At 42.4% G+C, this 14,858-nt stretch overlaps 1 protein-coding gene across 9 annotated transcripts in view; it reads left to right on the forward strand.

Annotated features, from left to right (window-relative positions):
- Positions 1-14,858, forward strand: part of PLCE1 (phospholipase C epsilon 1) — a 312,093-nt gene that overhangs the window by 225,783 nt on the left and 71,452 nt on the right. For all 9 annotated transcript variants that reach the window (XM_039546692.1, XM_039546694.1, XM_039546690.1 and 6 more), the window contains 4 exons: positions 2,047-2,255; positions 7,837-8,512; positions 9,131-9,313; positions 10,102-10,219. In XM_039546692.1, the coding sequence (XP_039402626.1) occupies positions 2,047-2,255; positions 7,837-8,512; positions 9,131-9,313; positions 10,102-10,219 (1,186 nt within the window). The remainder of the gene's footprint in view (positions 1-2,046; positions 2,256-7,836; positions 8,513-9,130; positions 9,314-10,101; positions 10,220-14,858) is intronic.

The raw sequence follows: 14,858 nt of genomic DNA on the forward strand, positions 1-14,858 counted from the left end.
CCCCCCCCCCCCCCCGAGGCAGCAGGTTTGATGAGATGATCGAGAACCATGCCAAAAACACTCCAGAGCTGACTTTCAGATATCTCTTCTCCACCTTTACTGGACACTTTCCTCCAACAGTGGAACTGCGGCCCTTTTTTACATCTTCCCACCAATCCTAGCAATTGCCAAAGTTAGACAAAATTGGATATGATTCATCTTGGTAGTTTACTCCCAAAATAGTTCTTGTTGGCAGCCTTTCTGCAACACCAACCTGACTTCCAGACCACCCACATCTATTGTACAAGATATATGTCAAGTACTCCATCTGAACCCAAAGTTGCTGATGCTGAAGGCTTGGATATTGGCTGGCTGAACATCATGGAAAAGCACTGCTCCTTGCATAATCGGGAGATCCTGGCATCAGGCAGGAAACTATCCATAAGGAAAACTTACTCTTCTAAATGGAAAAGGTTCTTGATGTGGGCAGCCCAACGTGGCCTGGACCCAATGTAGGTCCCAATACTGAAGATTCTGGTCTACTTGCTGCAATTAAAACATTCTGGGATTTTAGTTCAATTAAGATCCATCTGGTGGCAATTTCAGCATATCATCCACCAATTCAGTCTCTTTCAATCTTCTCTCATCTGTTGGTATCCAGATTCCTTAAGTGCCTTATACATGCTCACTCATTGGTTAGAGACCCTGAATGGGACTTCAGTGTTGTCCTTCACAGGCTTATACAGTCCCTCTTTGAGTCCCTTTCCAACATCTATCCAACATGCTCTCAAAAACAGTATTCCTGGTTGCCATCACTTCAACTAGAAGAGTCAGTGAGATCCATCAGCTCATAGCAGAACCTCTGTCTACCTGGTTTCATAGAGACAAAGTGGTCCTGAGACGTTATGCAAAACTTCTTCCCAAGGTGGTTTTAGAAATGCATTTGAATCAATCAGTGAACTAACGTGTTCTTCCCATAGCCACATTCCAGGCAAGAGGAGAAGAAACTCCATACCTTGGTTTATCCAGGGTTCTTTGAAATTATATTGACAGGATCAAATCTTTCAGATTGTCCCCACGATTATATGAGGCTATAGCTGGCCACTCTAAAGGGCAAACCATTTCATCCCTAAAATTTCAAAATGTATCACGCTGTGCAACCAGGTGGCTGATGATCCTCTCCCACTGACAGTTTAGGGACCATTCTACCAGAGCTCAAGTGGCATCCTCAGCATGGTTCTGCAATGTGCCAGTACCTGAAATCTGCCAGGCTGCTATGTGGAGCAACCTGCTCACATTTGTCAAGCATTATGCACTGGACTTTTGGGAGAGCTCCCATTTGTCTTCAACAGTTGCAGCTGATTCTCCTCATGTCCACCATCCTGAAGAGGCTACTACTTGACAGTCACCTACAGTGGTGGCTTACACATACCCAAAGAAGAAAAAAGTTACCCTACAGTAAAAGTGAATCCTCGAGATGATGTTAGTGTAGATCCCATGACCTGCCCTTTGCTCCATCCACAATTTGAGTCTTCATCTAACACAAACTTAAAATTGCAAGGGAACTGAGGGAGGGTCAGTTCTTGGACCCTTTATCCTCTTCCATGGGAGCACAAGAAGGCACAGGGCACATGCATGGCCCTAATAGACATTGCTATAAAAAAAAATCCAATCTCACACTCGTGTGGTACAGCCATATCTATAGTGGGATCAACGCTGACTACAACATCTTGAAAAATCACAGTCATTATAAGGTAAATAACTGTTCTTTCCATTTTTTTCCCTTTCAAATAATCCCTCAAGTGTAGAGATTGAAGCTGAGATTTTCAGAGTCTAAAGAAATTAATATTTATTTATTTATTTGTTTGTTTATATTATTGTAATGCCTAGAAGTCCTAGTAATAGACCAGAATTAGGTGTCCAACTCCCACTGAAAGTCAATGGTTGATCTGTGCCTCACACGCTAAGGCCCCTTTGAAAATCGCAAGTTAACCTCTATTTCTGTCAGTTTACTTAACTATGCACTATTCTAACTGTTCATTGAATTAACCATTTGGGCTTTTTTAGTTTGTTTCAGATTACAGTGGGCAAGATAATTTCTTGCAACGAGTAGGCCAAGATGGTTTAAATAATACAGAAAAAGAATCAACAGCAAACAGTATCTTTCAAACCATTCGGAGTTGTAACCGCAGTTTGGAATCTGAAGAAGTTGAAGACAATTTTAGTGAAGGAGGCAATTCAAGAAAAAACTCTTTGAAGGATAGAAACCGATACCAGTAGGTTTTACATTGTATAGGTTACTGTGCTATTTTTCTGTGCGTTTCAAGATTTTTCATGTTTAATTTACTGTTGTCTGAGTCTCAGTTATGGTAACAACATGAAACTTTAATATAAGTATCCTTGAATTTTGCCCCTTCCAATTTCAGCTGTTTTCCCAGAGTTATGCTTGATATCAGGATGTTCATATGCTTGGAATCTCTCAATAGTTTTATCTTCTTTTGTGATATAATTACTTCCAGGCAAATCCCTTTCATCTTGCCTAGAGAGCTTTAGAAACCCATAGTTACATTGTGATTTTGATCAGTTGTGCCAGGAATAGCACCATGGCATCTCTGTTATCAAAGCTCAGAACATTATATCCTGTGGGTTAGAACAGCATTCTGCCCTAGTTAATATAAAGGTTATTTATTATTGTTTGTAAGTCTGCTACTTTTTAAGGATATGTTCATTTGAGAGTCATAATTATCTCAGGAAGTATCTTTGAAAGCTATAAATACTTCGAATTTTCACACTGGATCAGTCCAGCTATTTAGCATAGGTGTTTCGTTAATTATGACACGTGAAAAAGCTTGGAGTTGAGCAACCTCAGATTCCCAGTTCCCACTTGTACAGCGAGAGGTCCAGTAGTAGATCAGTATCATACCAGTATACAGTACAGTATTGGTCACATGGGAATAGTGATAAGTCCAAAGCCTGCTAAATCATTTCATCTTCCAAAGTGTTGCTTTGTTTTTCTAGTTGTCTTTCTTATTGAATTTAAAGAGAAAAAAAATGTAAGGGGAATGAAATTGGTTTTATATATCTAGCTTCTAATTTGAGATCAGTGTCCCACAGTGCATTTCTAACTAACCACAGCTATTCAGCATAGAAACAGGAGAAAAATGCAGTTGGGTGAGATGATGGTTCTATGTCCATCACAGTCTTTCCCAAGGACAAGTGTAGTTCTGTTTTAAAGAGAGGAACTTTTGTTTTTACAAAGAGCTTTAGTCGAATCTAATAAATTTAAAATATCACAGTAGCAGATAGTTAACAGGAAGCATGCTCGCTACCTCTGTAGGGGTATTAGATAAAGTAGTCTGATCCACATGACAGATAGGAAAATACCCACATGTTTAGAGGTATCCAGACTGGTTGAGCCACCTATATATAAAGTCCAGTAAGTGAGCATCTGAGAAGGAACTACCAGCTTCCTGTGTTTATTTCATTTACATGCAATTGTAAATTTCATTTTAAAGAAATAATCTTTGTTTCCTGAAATAATGTTTTCTAATAGAATTATTAACATCTGGCCTTAGTTCCTTCTGAGCAGTGAAGCAGCAGCTGATGCCAAGAAAGGCTGTCCTACTTCACTGTCCATTTACGTCATCCCTTGATTGCGGAAGAGTGCTGTAGAAAACCCATAGTCTTTAGAATTTCTTACAACTTACACGCTTCCTTCCCGAAATTATTTTTCTTAACTAACATCTAACATTTTAAAACTAGTATTTAATTCACAGCTCAGATTTAAAAGAAACTTTTCACAGAAACAACATTTCACTTATTGAAGCAAAGTAAAGTGCTTTTAGTAATGTTAAAACAATATATGGGAAAGGAACTTCTCCTGTAAATGTTTAATCATTGCCTTGGAGCATATGTTCTATATCTATATACATATATGAAATTAAATGAATTCATCCTTCTTTGAGTAGCACCAGTCTGTCCCGTCTGCTTCCCTAAAGACTTCATCCCTCTGGAGCCAGGCCCTCCTGGCCGACAGCAGTCAGAGCTTGAAGTCTCCTTTCCCTTCCCACTGTCCTGTTTTCTCCTTCTTGTGCACACTGAGAACTCTGGGAGAGACAGGAGCTTGCAGCAGAGGAAAATGAGGCAATGCCATGTTGCTCTTTTTTCGTGTAGAGGCTGGAAAAGCAGATTTGTTTTAAAATATTGTGCACTGATGACAGCTTTTCCAGTGAGATGGGAGTAGTATTTTGCATGTAGTATGTGAGGTCATTAACTTATGCTCTTCTGTATATGTTAATATTTGGTTACTTAGTAAAGTTAAAAAGTATTTTAATTATAGTTATTTATTTAAACTAAAGACTGTTTAGTAGTAGAAATCTTGATTTTTGTAAGGGTGATATATGAAACTCTAATATTTTGGAGTCCTTGTGGCACCTTATAGACTAACAAATTTATTTGGGCATAAGCTTTCGTGGGCTAAAACCCACTTCATCAGATGCATGGAGTGAAAAATACAGTTAGCAGGATATATACTATAGCACATGAAACGATGGGAGTTGCCTTACTAAGTGGGGGGGGGTCAGTGCTAATGAGCCAATTTGATTAAGGTGGAAGTGGACTTTTCTCAACAGTTGACAAGAACGAGTGAATACCAAGGGAGGGAAAATTACTTTTGTAGTGCTAACGAGCCAATTCAATTAAGGTGGAAGTGGCTTATTCTCAACAGTTGTCAAGAAGGTGTGAGTGTCATCAGAGGGAAAATTACTTTTTGTAGTGACCCATGGGTAATTTTCCCTCTACTGATACTCACTCCTTCTTGTCAACTGTTGAGAATAGGCCACTTCCACCTTAATTGAATTGGCTTGTTAGCACTGACCCTCCACTTGATAAGGCAACTCCCATCATTTCATGTGCTATTGTATATATTCTGCTTACTGTATTTTTCACTCCATGCATCTGATGAAGTGGGTTTTAGCCCACGAAATCTTATGCCCAAATAAACTTGTTAGTCTCTAAGGTGCCACAAGGAGTCCTTATTGTTTTTTCTGATACAGACTAACACAGCTACCACTCTGAAACCTGTAATATTTTTATGTTTGGGGGAAATATCACATAATTTGCTTCAGTGTTATAATTCAAAATGAAAATGAAGATCTTCCATTAATTGATTTTTCCTGAATTAAATACAGAACTGAGGCCATGAGTCCACAAAAATAGATAATTTAGCTTGATCTAAAGAATATAAGGGGCATCTAACAAAGTAAGGGAATATGTTTATCAATTTTCCTACTCTTACTAGTTGATAGGATGTTTAGCACTCTGTGATCAGTGACTTGCCTATTCACCTGGAATTTCCTGACATGCCAAGTATATGTCAATGATTCATTTTTATTAGGGCTTCCTCTTTTCAGGGATAAAGCAAGTTGGGTAGAAAGACAGAAAAATGCCAAAGCAAGTACAATTACTTGTCATCTCCTTCATATCTCACTCCTATGACAGAGAGGATAGGGTTATTTTTCTAATTTAAAATGCTTATATATTTCAAATTATTTCAAACTTGTGACATTTAAATATTGTCAAAATCAAGGTATACCTGAGTAAATTGAGATAGAAGCTCCTCCTAATTTTCCTGTGGTTTAATGTTTTCATACACAACAGCATATAAGAGTGGGAATCTATAAAAGATGGGTGTCATTGGAGAAGAGGAAATTACATAATCTACTTGTAATTTGATGTCCTTGAAAGTGATATGTCTGTGAGAGTCACATTCACCTATCCACTCCAAAGGAAGAACTGGAATTTTATTTTGATTCATTAGAAATCTTAGAAATTCGTTAGAAATTTTGATTGTAGATGGAAAAGAACTGACTCACAGAAGCTTGGCTATAGTATATGTACTTTTTCAAGGTTTGTTAATCAACTAATTTACGCAGAAGTTCTAAATTTTGCCACATAATCCTTTTAATGATTGATCGCACTTTGGAGACACAAGCCATATTGTATATGTATGAATCAACACTTTTAAAGCACAGTAATTTCTCTTTAGAATAAGCATGAAAATCCACAGGATTTTTTTATATAGTGCATCCCTTGCTATTTCCTTCCTAAAACTACATTCTGTTCTAACATTTCCTTTTATCTGTTTCCTTCATTCCTAATGCATCTCAGTACAACACATGCAAAGAAAGCCTCTGAGTCAAACCGAGTTCTGTAAGTTTGTTCTCAGCACTTCCTAAGCTATATTGCTTGTGCTAGCTACTGCCAGAAATTAATTTTGCATTTTTGTGTGGTTGCTTCATATAAATCTGAATTTAAATCTGAATCCTTCTTGTGCTGTAAGATGTTGCTTAGGGCATGAGCAAGGCTCTGCCATTCCTGTCTATCCTGGGCCGCTCTTTGCAAGTCCTCTCTGTTGTTAAATGCTGTAAATATTTTCTAGGATATGTGTAGGGTTGGCTGCTTTTTTCAGTTTGAAAAAGTTATTCTTGTTTGGTCATAACAAATACTTTAATGTTTAGATATGTGGTGAGATGCATTGAAGTCAACAGCAATGTATACTAGCTGAGGATCTGGCGTATGATTGTTCTTTTTACATTCGGTACAGCAGTACATGTATGTTTTAATTTGGTAGAAGAAGCTCCTGTAGGGAGGAGATTTTGGATAAATGAATTCTGTTCTCATAAATCTAAATTAACGAATATAGTTTTTCTGCTTCATAGCAGCTGTTTCTAAGAACAGTAAAGGTATTCAATATATTTTGATTGGAAGCTACAAACATTGTGATTGATATGTTACTGATATAACATTTTACATGTTCAAAATAGAAATATTCACTAATTAATTCTCACAACACTCTTCTGAGCAAGGTATGTGTTGTTGTCGTCACTATTTTATAGATGATAACATTGAAGGTATGTCTATGCTATGAGCAAGGGGTGTGATTCCCACCTCATGTATGCATACTCATGCTAGCTCTCTTTGAGTTAGCACACTAAAAATAGTGATGTAGCCAGGGTGGCACATGTAGCGGCGAGTAGTGGCATGGGCTAGCCGTGCTGAGTCCAAACCCTCCTGAACCCTATGGTACTTGGAATGGCTTGCCCTCCACCTGTGCTACCCCAGCTACACTACTATTTTCAGTGTGCTAGCTTGATGGGAGCTAGTGTCAGTATTTCTGAGTGAGCTGGGAATCACACCTGTAGCTCCTAAATGTAGATATAGCCTAAGACAGAGAGAGTAAGTAACTTGCTCAAGGCCACAGAGTGAATCTCTGAAGAGTAGAAATATAACGCAGGAATTAGCCCTCAATCCACTAGGCTGTGCTGCCAATGTCCGCAAATGAGATTTGGACATATTGCAGCCAAAGCTATTGTATGGATTGGATTTAGAAACTGAAATCACTTTGGTTTTAGATCCCCTGTGAAAGTTGTTCATAATTAATAACTTTTTCAATGTGCATTTATATTTTTGTACATGTGATGTTTGGGGGGGAAACCTGAAAAAATGGTCATCATACATTTTTTCTCTGTCTCTAATACAGTGATACCAATCCTAATCAATCTGTTGATTAATTAGTTTGTCCAAAATTACAATAGTATATAGGTACAATCTATATACTATATAATGCAATATTGTCAAAGTCTTTAAGCATAGATGTCCTTGTACCTCTAAACAGTATGATGTTAATCTTCTGCTGAATTTAAACTATAGTAGAACAGGTTTTAAAGATAGTATTGTAGCTAAACATGCATAGAGTAAATGAAAACATGCATAGAGTAAATGTATATCAGATGTTCCACTATGTATACAGTATATATACAAATACTGGATAACTGTTGTATCCTACTTCACATACAGGTTTATAATTGGAGATCTCTCAGATTCAGAAAGTGACATATCTGAGCAGTCAAAAGAGTGGGACACAAATACAACTGAAGAGCAGCAAAAAGCATACAGTCATGGAATAGAACTCATTCCCTGGTATGTGTTATCAATCAGAGCTGATGTCCATCAGTTCATGCTACAAGGGGCAACTGTCATACATTATGACCAGGAGATGCATCTCTCAGCACGCTGTTTTCTTCAGCTTCAACCTGACAATAGTACTTTGACATGGATAAAACCCACCACAGCTTGCCCTGCAAATACTAAAGTAAAACTGGGTGCGCTAGGTAGCACTGCTGAGCTTGGTAAATTTCAGTTTCTTGGCAGTACTGGATTGAATGGACTGGTGGAAGGTTTCTTGGATTTGTTTTCAGCAAAGGCTGTGTACATGGGGCACCCTGGCATTGATATGCACACTGTGTGTGTTCAAAATAAACTGTGTAGTATGTCCCTTGAAGAGAATGGAGTAACACTACTATATGGACTTCAAACTACTGATAACAAGTTGCTGCACTTTGTGGCTCCAAAATATACTGCCAAAATGCTGTATGATGGATTGCTAGAATTAACAAAAGCTGTAAGAAAAATGAGGAAGTTCCCTGATCAGAGATTGCAGTGGCTACGGAAACAGTATGTCTGCCTTTATCAGGTAAGGTACACTGTAATCATCTAGTGTATAAATAAGTGAAAGTTTCCAAGATACCAACAATATACATATTCATATCTGTTTTAGGCAGGCTAAGGTTGAAGATACAAGACCTGATTCTCCACCATTACATTAATTTGACATCAGCATAACTCCACTGAAGTCAGCAGATTGATACAAGCGTGAAACTAGTGAATCTGGCCTTTGATATTGCATTTATTCAAAGGCTATTTGATACACTAAAATCAAGTATTAAACAGTTCTTTTGTAATAAGCAGATCTTAATATATCATAAAATAAAAAGTGAAACTGGTATGCTAATTGGGCCTTTGAAGTTAGTATTTGATCAAACAGGAAGCAATACCCAGAACTACACAGGAGCTCAAATCTTGAGCAGAGAAAGGTGGGATAAAAACACAAAACAAAAAGCAAAACATTTTGCCAATAATAACAACAAAACAAACAGCAATACTTTACCTATAAGTAAAACTTGCCTTGCTTTTGATGTTCAGTCTTTCACTGATTTATAGTGGGTATCTTCACTACTATTTCAGAAAATGTTTGAGTCTTTCTGCAGTACTGTACCTAGTCCTTTTTTTGTAATGATGAGAATTTTTGTAGGAGGATGGCAGGTTTGAAGGCCCAACTTTGGCTCAGGCTGTTGAACTGTTTGGAGGCAGACGCTGGAGTGCAAGGAACACGAGCACAGGGGCCCTGACCAGAAGCACTGAGAAACCCAGTGTGCAGAGAAACAACACTCTGGGAATAAGCACAGCCAAGAAAAAGAAGAAAGTACTCATGAGGGTAGACTATTTTGTTATTAATGTACTAATCCTGTGATCTAGCCAATTTAAGCTATTTATAATACAGTTTTTGTATTCTGAACCAGAGAAAAGATCAGTGTATAATAATACAGTTGTTATAACTTTGAAACTATGTTAATTGCAATGGCAGTTCTCTGGCTTATTATTTATTTAGGAGTGGCTTATTTTTCCTCACACCAAGGGAGGCCCAGGATTTTGGGGGACAGCATGTAGAACAATGGGGTGCAGACTGATTGAGACCTTTATATGGTACCTCCCTCTGAGCTATTCCAGTAATTGGAGATCAGCTGAGCACAGGAGTTGCCCAGGCCACATGTTCTTTTTCCTGGGCATACATCCTTTTCACAAGTGGCCAAGAGAGGGGTCATGTACGTACTGGTATGACGGCTCTACGCAACCCAAAGATTCCTTTAGTCGGGGATTCCTCAAGGGGCCAGATGCACCTGCTCTAGGACTGTTTTATGCCAATGAAATAGCACAAAGCCAACCAGAGCACTCCAGAAAAACAAGGCTATTGTCTCGTTCTGTGTGATGTCACACTGAGGTGACAGCCAAAGTTTCCACACTCCTTTGTGTAACTTTCATGAGGTTTAAATTACCTCTTTTCTATCTAGAGTGGTGGTGGCAACTATCAGCATTTACAGCAGTCTTCTTTAGTGTTTAATGTAGAATAGCTGATTCATGTCCAGTTTTGTCATTCACAAAAATAATATAGGATAAAACAAATAACATTTTAAAGATTATTATGACAATGTTCACTGTTTCCAGGGTGAAAGTGGAGATGCTACTGATGATGAGATGGCAACTCGTAAGACAAAAAGTTATAAGGAATATCGTAATAGAAGTGGTTCTGACCCTCAAGACATTGATGAACAAGAAGAATCAGGTAGATATAATAGGTCCAGGAGTTAGATCCCTTTTAATGTTTTGTTTTGAATAATTTTGACACAGCTAATGATGGATGAAATGTTTCAGTGGGCAAAAGTTTCAGTAGAATCATAGATTATTAGGGGTGGAAGGGACCTCAGGAGATCATCTAGTCCAACCCCCTGCTCAAAGCAGGACCAATCCCCAAATGGCCCCCTCAAGGATTGAACTCACAACCCTGGGTTTAGCAGGCCAATGCTCAAACCACTGAGCTATCCCTCCCCCCCGTAGGCTTTATTCTATACAAAAATAATAGTTATTTGTTTATTAATAGGAAGTTACAGCTCTGACACACATTTGTGGTGTGATAGTGTTGTCAGGATGGTATTTTCTGCAAATGCTGTAAGCTTTTTACATTAATTTGTACTGTTCTTTTTCAAATACTTGCTCATGTCAATTCCATTCTAGGTGTGTGTGTGCCCACACGTGCAGTTGTCAGAGATTTTTGCCTTAGTGGTATCCATAGGGGTTTGGCTGTGGCACCGTGTTCATGTGTCGGTATATTAGGTGCCATGGCCCTATGCCCTGTCAGTTCCTTCTTACCGGCTGTAGTGGCTAGTCAGAGCGCCTTTCCCTTGCCTAGCAAGGGTTAGCGGTTCTTTCTCCTTGGACTTCAAGCCTTAGAGCCTTGTAAATAGTTTGTTTACAGTAGTTAGTTAATAAGTAGTTGTTAAGTAGTATAGTTAGCGAGAGAGAGAGTCCCAGTGGGGACTTTGCTCCAGGCAGGGCATGCCCCGGTCTCTGGGTTTTAAGCCCTGCTCTGTCTGCAACAGGTGTATGCCTGTTAGTGACCTCCATAGCAGCTGTCCGAAGTGCTTGAGGAAATCATATGTGAAGGACAAGTGTCGCATCTGTAAGAACTTTCATCCCAGAACTCAGAAAGAGTGAGACATCCATTTGAGGGCCCTCCTCATATGATAGCCTCTCCGCCTGGCTTCTGAGCCTTCCTGGCTGGACTCTACTCCTAGCACTCCAGCCTTGGTGTGCCATACACACCCGGCACTGGGCTTTGCCTGGCACCACTCCCCATTGCTAGTGCCTAAGAAGAAGTCGAAGAAATGCAGCTCCTCATCATCAAGCAAGAATGGCCAAGGGGCATCGGGCAAAGGACCCAGTTTGGGCCGCCAGCCCATCCCAGAGCCATGTGGGGATGACTCCCTGTTGGGGCACCCTAGCCCCCCAAGGGATCTGCCACTGACTCCCAGGAGTGGTAGGGGACTCAAACTCATGGCGGGGCCGATGCCTTCCCAGGCTCTCCTGGAGCCTAGAGAGCAAAGGCCTTTATCAGCTCTACAGGCACTGTGTGCATCAAAGGACACGGCAAGGACTCTCTACAAGGGCAAGCCAGCCATAAAAACCCCGCAAAGGCCAAGCGAACGCTGCCAGTCTCCGGAGCTGGGACAACACTTTCTGTCTCCACGCTCCAGGTCTCTATCTTCTGCAGGACACCCTAGATTGCTGGCACTGCGATCGCGGTCTCCGCCCTCTCAACACAGGTTACCCAGAGAGAGGCATCAGTCACTATATCGCCGGCACCAATCATCCTCCCACCAGCTGTCTCCTCTGCACAGATCCCCGTCTCCTGGACGATGGAAAAGTCTGCAATGCGGTACTGATCCCCTTGCCCCCGGCACCAGTCCACCTACTCAAGACACCGGTCTCCTGCGGTAACAGTTAGCTATCAGACATAAGCTTTGACAGTCCCTCCATGGTCACTGGAAGGTGATTCCTCCAGCATGGAAAGGGAATTCAGTCCTTCACTGAGGCAACACCAGCATGACTGGGCACTTGACGTTGTGTCGATCTCTGCGACACCATCTTGGCAGCAAGGCCAGTGGCCAGCACAGTGACCCTACTGTAGTGTGTGGGGCATGCCTGTGATGCCAATGCCTCCTTTGCTCTATTTTTCATCTGCTGGCGCAGAGCAGCAACCAATACCACCAACCTCAGTGTACAAGGTGCACGCGGAGGCTGGGGTAGAGGACCAAGCGCTCACCCTGAAACCCTCTTCCTCTGTGGGGGATAATGTCCCGGGGTCTCCCCCGGCAACCCAGTTGTTCTTGTCCCCAGATGAGGTGGTGACAGAACTCTCTCATGCCACCCCACCAGATGATTTTAAAGAACACCAGGCCCTGCTTCGTAGGTGGCCACAAACTTGGGCTTGGAAGTGGAGGAGTAGGCCAAACAGGCGGACACTCTGTTTAATGTATTCTCAGCATTTACCCCCACTCATATCACACTACCAGTACATGATAGGGTCTTAAAAATAGCCAGAGCCCTCTGGCAAACTCCATCTTCCAGCCCTACCACCTCCAAGAAGGCCAAGAAAAAATATTTCGCCCCAGCCGAGGGTTTTGAATATTTGTATGCCCATCCACCTCCGGGCTCATTGGTCATCTCTGCAGCCAACGAGGAGGACAGATGGGGCAAACCAGTTCGACCCCTAGAAATAAGGAGGCCATGAGGCTGGACCTTTTTGGAAGGAAGGTTTATTCAATGGCCAGTCTTCAGTTCTGGGGGGCTAACCACGAGGCTTTCTTGGGGAAGTACAACTTTAACTTACGGAACTCCCTCTGTAAGTTCAAGGAATCCCTGCCCCAGAACTCAGCCCAGGAATTCGTGGCCCTGGTGGAGGAGGGTACGGCAGCGGCTAGGTGTTCCCTCCAAATGGCATGGGACGTGGCCAATTCGGCAGCTTGGGTGGTCATATTGGTGGTGTTCATGAGGCACAGCTCCTGGCTTCAGACCGCTGGGCTGTCCTCAGAAATGCAGACCTCGATTCAAGATCTTCCCTTTGATGGGAACAGTATTTTTGTGGAGCAGACCAATGTGAGGATACACAGTCTGAAGGACACTTGGGCCACCCTTCACTCGCTCAGTCTGCATATGTTGCAGTTGGCAAGGAAGCAGTTCCAGCCACCCCCGACACCAAGGCCTTGGCAGCCTCAACAAGGGCCTGCAAGGAGAAGGGATAGAGACACAAGTTTTAGTCATCACTGCCCTTCTTCCTCCTGCTCACCTGCACAACCCAGCCTGGCAAAGCATGATGGGGGCCAGAAGCTCTCATTTTGAGGGTGTGCTCGAGAGCCATGCCTCAGTCAACTCTCCAGATCCGCCTCGTTCTTTTCTCAACTGTCTTCATCCCTACCGTTTGGTCTGGTCATGGGTCACCTCAGACTGTTGGGTGCTAGAGATTATATCTCAGGGCTACACCCTGCAATTTCACCCCCCTAATCCTTCCCCATCCCTCTTCAAGGAACCTTCTCACAAGCAACTTCTCGTTCAAGAGGTCGAAAACCTCATACAACTGGTGGCGGTGGAAGAGGTCTCTCAGGAAATGAGATGAAAAGGGTTCTCCTGTTATTTCCTAATCCCAAAAGCAAAAGGGGGGCTGGGACCCATTCTGGACCTGCGGAGTCTCAACAAGTCTCTCAAGAAGTTGAAGTTTTGTATGGTCTCCCTGGCTTCCATCATCCCCTCCCTGGATCCGGGAGACTGGTACGCCACCCTTAATCTGAAGGACGCTTATTTCCATATCTCCATCTTCCAAGGTCATAGACGATTCCTCCATTTTATAGTGGGTGGATGCCATTTCCAGTTCATGGTGCTGCCCTTTGGTCTCTTGTCTGCCCCAAGGGTATTCACAAAATATATGACACCAGTGGCCGCTTACCTGAGGTGTTGAGGGCTTCAGGTCTACCTGTATCTCGACGATTGGCCATCAAGGACAAATCTCGGAAGCAGGTGCAGATGAGTCTCGATCTGGTACGTTCCACCTACCACGACCTGGGCCTGTTGATAAACTAAAAGAAATCGACCTCAAGGCCAGTGCAATGGATAGAGTTCATTGGGGCAGTTCTTGACTCCACACGAGCCAGAGCCTTCCTTTCGGAGGCGCGTTTTCAGGCCATGTTGGACCTGATCTCCCATGTGAAAAACTACCCACTACCCACTACCACTGCTCACACCTGCCTGCAGTTGTTAGGCCACATGGTTGCATGTATGTACACGGTCTGGCATGCCCGGCTCTGTATCCGCTCACTGCAAGCCTGGTTGGCGTTGGTCTACATCCCCAACAGGAATGATCTAGACCGGGTAGTCAGGGTGCCATTTCACATCCGGTCATCCCTGGATTGGTGGTTGAGCCCCGACTTGGTGTTGGAGGGAGTTCTCTTTGCGGCCCTGGCCCCATCACTGACCCTGATTTCCAGTGCCTCGGATCTGGGCTGGGAGAGCTCAGCATGCAAGGCCGCTGGTTGTGAGACAATCTGGCCCTCCACATAAATATCAGGGAGCTCAAAGCAGTTCCTCTGGCCTGCCAAGCTTTCCTGCCTCACCTGAAAGGCAAGGTGGTGCAGGTCCTGATGGACAATACCGCTGCAATGTATTACATCAACAGGCAGGGCGGAGTCAAGTCGTCGGCCCTTTGCCAATAAACTCTCTGCCTGTGGGACGACTTTGTGCAGCATGCCATCCATCTGGATAGTCGCACATTTGCCCAAGGCCAGGAACATGTTAGCAGATCGCCTCAGCAGGATCTTCTCATCTCACTACAAGTGATCACTCCATCCAGAGGTGGTATAATCTTCTAGAGGTGG

This window comes from Mauremys reevesii, linkage group 7 (genome assembly GCF_016161935.1).
Source record: "Mauremys reevesii isolate NIE-2019 linkage group 7, ASM1616193v1, whole genome shotgun sequence".
Classification (NCBI taxonomy): Eukaryota; Metazoa; Chordata; order Testudines; family Geoemydidae; genus Mauremys; species Mauremys reevesii.